This window comes from Lycorma delicatula, chromosome 3 (genome assembly GCF_047948215.1).
Source record: "Lycorma delicatula isolate Av1 chromosome 3, ASM4794821v1, whole genome shotgun sequence".
Lineage (NCBI taxonomy): Eukaryota > Metazoa > Arthropoda > Insecta > Hemiptera > Fulgoridae > Lycorma > Lycorma delicatula.
The window spans coordinates 89,664,589-89,670,588 of record NC_134457.1 but is presented as its reverse complement, the minus strand read 5'-3'; the positions used below and the strand labels follow the sequence as shown (position 1 = coordinate 89,670,588).

At 24.4% G+C, this 6,000-nt stretch overlaps 1 protein-coding gene across 3 annotated transcripts in view; it reads right to left on the bottom strand.

Moving 5' to 3' along the window:
- Positions 1-3,336: 3,336 nt before the first annotated feature.
- LOC142321787 (C-Maf-inducing protein-like) overlaps positions 3,337-6,000 on the bottom strand; it is a 284,140-nt gene continuing 281,476 nt past the window's right edge. For all 3 annotated transcript variants that reach the window (XM_075360174.1, XM_075360175.1, XM_075360176.1), the window contains exon 15: positions 3,337-4,408. In XM_075360174.1, the coding sequence (XP_075216289.1) occupies positions 4,284-4,408 (125 nt within the window). In that variant the 3' untranslated portion in view covers positions 3,337-4,283. The remainder of the gene's footprint in view (positions 4,409-6,000) is intronic.

Below are 6,000 nucleotides of genomic sequence, written 5' to 3'. Positions count from 1 at the left end.
TTTTTCGGGATTTAAAATGTGCAAAGATATTTAAAATTTTAGATCAACTAAGTAAACAAATGAGTTGCACAACAGACCAGTGGGGTTTAAAAGTTATAAAAATAATAATTATGTAAATAAAACTGAGTAAAATAATAAATTTAGTTGACCTCAATAATTGTCACTGACTGGCTGGTTACAAAAATATATATTTATAATTTGATGCATCTATCTATGTACAGAAAAGCTTGAGAAAAATCTTTTGCTTCACAGAAAAATTTGGAAGCAGTAGAACCTATCCCCTCAGGGATATAGACATACATTAACTATGATATGCATTAACTAGTTATCCATTAACTATGATTAGTGGGGTTCAATTAATGACATGTTTCATCATTTTTCAGAACAACAACATAATTTAATCGCATTTTAAATTATTTTTAATGAATGCAGCATTTATATATTTATATTACCATGTTAAAATCACAAATAATTGATAGCTTAAAATCAATTTAATAATAATTTAATTTTTTTGTAGTCTAAAAGTGAAAAGAAAACAGCTGTCTAAAAGAAACTTGAAGTATTAAAGTTGAAATGTTAACCTTTTACATAAACTTAGAAATATTAGAAATAAAGACATGTTACACTAGTAATGAATGTTTAGACTAAGTGCTAGCTGGCATTCACTAGAACCTAAATTTAATTTTTGATTTGAACCTACAACTTTTTTCATCAATTAATCTGCTCATATTTCATTATCCTCACTCAAATTTTTCTAAATTTTTTAATTTCTAGCCTCATTATTACTATTTATGCTATTATGAAATACTAACAACAATTCTGCTATTTTAATTTCTGAATAGTTATGATACAGGCAGAATTTCTTTAAAAACATATTTATGTAAAAAAATATCCTAATACAATACCTTGTTATGAACTCTGTAGCCCTGGTACTATTAAATTGCTTTCAGACACACAGAGCTAGGTCTCATCCAGAAATTACAACAGAGTACATTTTATAATTAAATAAATGTCACAAATTATGATTTTTTTTTAAAAATTTAACAGATATATAAGGTGTAAATATATTAATTTAAAAAAAAAATTAAAAAAATTTCCAAATTGTACATGTAAATGTAGCGCCATATTTTAATTAGGTGATACAAACATTTTTTTCATAATTAAATAATTATCTAAAATATAATTAATTATAAATAACTGATTATAAATTATCTAATTTATAAAATTACAACTGTAAATAAAGGTTTATTATAAACATTTAGTTACATGTATTAATCTTATAATTAATACAATGTAGGTTATTAATTATAAATATAAGATGTTTTAATTTAATTATAAGCTACAATATTATTTAAAAGATTAATTAATTATAAGTATAAATTATTTATTATTAAGCAATAATTATAATTATCTCTTATAATAATTAAGATTATAGATAATTACAAATTAAAATCTGATTGCTGTCTGTTTCTTTGCTTCATTTTTTCTTTAACATAATTTATAAAAAAATTTTTAATTTTCTATTATGTACCATACCATAGATAAATAAATCTGATCATAAAAGAAACACTACAACTTTCTAATCAGCTGGCTGTTATGTAAGAAGTTTTTTTTTTTAAGTTAAAAGTTTAGTGCCTTTAATAACATATTTGTGATTTGTGTAATTAAAAATGTTTGACAAAGTATTATATTTTTTATAAAAATAACTATATTTTTAAATAATTATACTTTTTATAAAATATAATATTTTATTTGTTTTATTTCAAAAATAATTATTTTTTATAATGTTGATATGTTATTCCAGTATAAGAATTTTAAATTAAAGAAAAACATGTGTATTACAGCTGGTAGTAAAATAATATTGTGCTTACAAAGAAAAAATGTCATTTTTCAAACTGGTCAAATTTTAAAATCAACTACACTGTTAATCAGATTGTAATCAATTGTTCCAATGAATATAATAAAAACTATATCAATAGAACTATACAAAAAATTAATCAGCTGTTCAAAAAACTCAAATTAATAGTATTATATTAGTAACCACATTAATAACAACATATTGACAAAAAAATTAATGAATTTAGTTCAATTGCTATTTCACTATGATGTTCCAATAACAATCTTAGAAGTATTTTTATTTTTAAAAGTCAATCTATAAACTGAATTGATGTACTCTTTCTTAATGAAATATATTGAAACTTTGTCAGGATACAAGAAAACATATTTCACTATGACTAAAATTTGAAGTTTATCAAGGAAATTAATAATAAAAAAAAAATCACTTTTATATAAGTTCATTGAACAGCATAACTAAACATGATATAACACTCTACAATTATTAATGTTCTACTTTCAAAATTAATGTAGTATTCCTTCAAAAACCTTTTCAAGGTAATTATCAATTGCCTGGAAAAGTAATAAAATCAGCTAAATGATATCTTTCTACTTCTTTAAGTAAGAAGATATTATTTGATATTTTTAGGAAATTCCTTAATTTCCTAATCTTTTTCAAATAGTAATCATTCACTATACAGCTTCACTGAAGGTGACGCTGATAACTAGTTCTGGAAGGCCTTTACAAGAATAGTTCTATTCAGTTTATTTGAAAACAAGTTGTTAATAATTTTGAATACTATATAGAAGTATTTTAATACTATTGAAATATATTTCAAAGTATATAAATACAATAAATACACATATTAAGAATTTTATTTTGTTTTATTTATTGAATTGAATGATAGAAGACAACTTCAACCATCACCTTTGTTTTTAATACCAAATAATTTTGTACTTGTTCTCATCACTTAATAATCACCAAAGGTTTCATTACTGTTGAAAAAAATTAATTTAATTAAAATATATATGTATTAAAACAGATATTATGATAACACATACATATTAACAGTTAATATAATAATAGTATTAAATCAAAGTTTCAGAATATAAAAATTTTAATTTAAAGCATTTCCAAACTTCACAGTAATCATAATTAATGACACCTATGTAAGCTACAAATAATATCATGAAAAATTTTACATATTAATTGACAAACCTTTTTCTTTTTAAGAATTATACTTAACATTCAAACACAAAAAGATGTTGAACTTATAAAAAGAACTAAATGGTAATTAACTTAACCTTAAAAAATCATAAGTGGCTTGATAACCCTACAAATATAAACAGTTGACAAAGACAAGCTTTATGAATTTATAACAGTTAAAAAATGCAGTACTAAACTGCAAACAGTAAATCCTAATAAAACTAATAATTCTTTTAATATAAAGAGTTTACTTTTATTTAATAATTAACCGTTAATAGTAAAATAACTGTGGTTATTAAACTGCATATGTAACTATGTGATAAAATTACAGCCAACTGATTTATATTTATAAAAAATATGACTATATTGTATTCTGGAAGACACATTATTGAAATTTCATGCTTATTGAAACCACAAATTGTTTTTATTCAACAACTTTAACTATTTTAAACTGGTTTTCAGAGTCATTCATTATGTATATTTATTTATCGAAAAGGATGGAGGAAACAAAGATTAAAATAATATAATCAAAGAACTGTTCTAGTATTTATTGACATTTATAATGTCTCCGAACTAATTTTAAAAACTGGAATTCTTAAGCTCTGTTTCATGTATCCACACCAAATTAAAATTTAATCCAATAATTATATAAGTAGTAATAAGGATAGAAATTCTGATTCTCCTTGATAATTTCAAGATTGCCCATACTACAATCTAATTTCATAAATTGCTTTATCTCAGAAACCCTGCATGGATGTAAGATAAAATCATATCTATAGTTACATTTCACCTAGCTAAACAATCCATTTGATATATCACACAAAGAACATAATTCAGTGTCTACATTTTTTCATGATCAGTATCTAAAATGTCAACTCTGAATTTTTGTCATAAAAAAAAAATTAATATATAAATTAAATAATACTAAAAGTTTCACCAGAAACCTGAAAATTTGCTATCAATTTTACTAAAACTTTTATACCAATATACATTCTTTTATTATTCATTTATAACTTTCTTCTATCACTCATTAAATTTATTTTTAATAACATACATTAATTTAAAATTGATATTATAAAAATGTAAATCAGAAATGAAAAACAAAAATTTATTTTATATCACTGTTTCTTTGAATATTCTTCACATTTAATAGTGCAAATATAATAACAGTAATAATAAAATTATTGTTATTAAAGTTATATTTTTATCAGTACAAAAGAGAAACATATTTATAAGTTTTTATTCACCAAGCCTCGGTATAACGAATATCCATTTCCTGTAACCCAGGTAATTTCTGTTTAAGCGCTTCAAATGTTTCAGCAGACAATTGTGTACTATTTAAATTTAACTTCTTTAAATTAGTCATTGCTGTAAAAAAGAACAACAAACTTTTAATTCATAAAAATAATTAAATATTTATTACATTCAAAACCTTTCTATTAATTATTAAAATTATCAACAGTAATAAAATAAAAGTTATAAACCTACACAACTTTTGAATTGCAATTATTTGTATTGTTTTCGTAGAAAAAGATTATTTTTTAATCAAATTATATTATCTTGTTATCTCCTACACAGGAGAGAATTATATAAAGTGGATTTTTTCCAAAAGAAACATATTATATACGTAATAAAACCTTTTTCACCTATCAAAGGTGCAAAATTCCCTTTCAGAAATTAAAGAAAAAATTAAAATTTTATGGGCTTTAATTTTATTTTTAAAAGGTTTTTTGAAATGCAGAGTGTTTAGAATTTTAATTTGTATCTGAAATCCAATTAGAAAACAAGTTTCTATTTTAAAGGGTAAAGTCCTACAGAAAATGTTAAATGTTCTCCTTTTTTTTTGTATTTTTCTTGTTTGTTTGTTGGTTCTTTTATGTTTTGATTCAACTGAGTACAGAGAATATATATATATATTTTTTGGTACTTGATCAAATAGAAAGTCTTAAATTTTAAAAGTTCCCAATTTAATTTCTTAGACTCTCTCTTAGTCTTTGCTATAGCTGAAATGCATGTAAAGCACCTGCAGTGTTTGAACTAATCAGTGTTGCTATATATGAAGAAAAAATTGTATATGAATTTCTTGTTGTTTAAATGAATTCTTAATAAAATGAATGAAACAGAACAGGCTTTTATTTGGTATATATTATGCTTTGTTTAGATCTATTGCGTACAAAATTATATATAACAGCTCAAACTTGACACTTACAAAAAGTCAGAATCCATTTTAAAGGATTCTTCTTCTTTGTTTAAGATTGTAATAAAGTGAGCTGCTGTACTTAAATGTGCTCATACATCCATCCAAGATGATGAATGCTCACTCAGGACACCCTAAAAACTGCTAAAATAGACTAAATCATCATAAAAATTCATAATGATCACTGACTGAAGGAACACAAGCTGTTGACACTGGAATCATCTCAAAAATAAAACATACTGTGTCCATTACGTTTTACATGATGTTTACGCCATTGCGTAAAGTTGCGTTATTTCCAATGAATTCAAAGTTAGGGTTGGGTCTTGCTGTTGCTACAGGCTTGGTAAATTTATTACCCTGTTTTGTATTGGGCTTGTCATATGTGTATCTGTTTGATTATCTTTGTTTGGTTTATTGTGTCCGCTCTCAAGTCCTGGCATCAGTCAAACGGGTGGTTCTGTCATCTTAATTAGTGACCACGTGTTTCATATCTCGCATTATTTATTGCTGCCTTCACACACACCCTTTTTCTTTCGTTCCCATACTAATCCATGCACACATCTCTTGTCTTTTACACACTCTCCTGTCCACTGCCTAGGTTTGGTTTCCCCCTCTTTTCATTCACGCCATTTTTTCGGCAGAGTAGATCAGACATTCACCATGTGCAGTCGGCTGTGACTCTTCTCTCTCGTACTTTGTGTTAATTACTTTCATCGTATTCATACTCATAAATGTCGTGGTCATTCTCTCTAGCTCTTCTCAT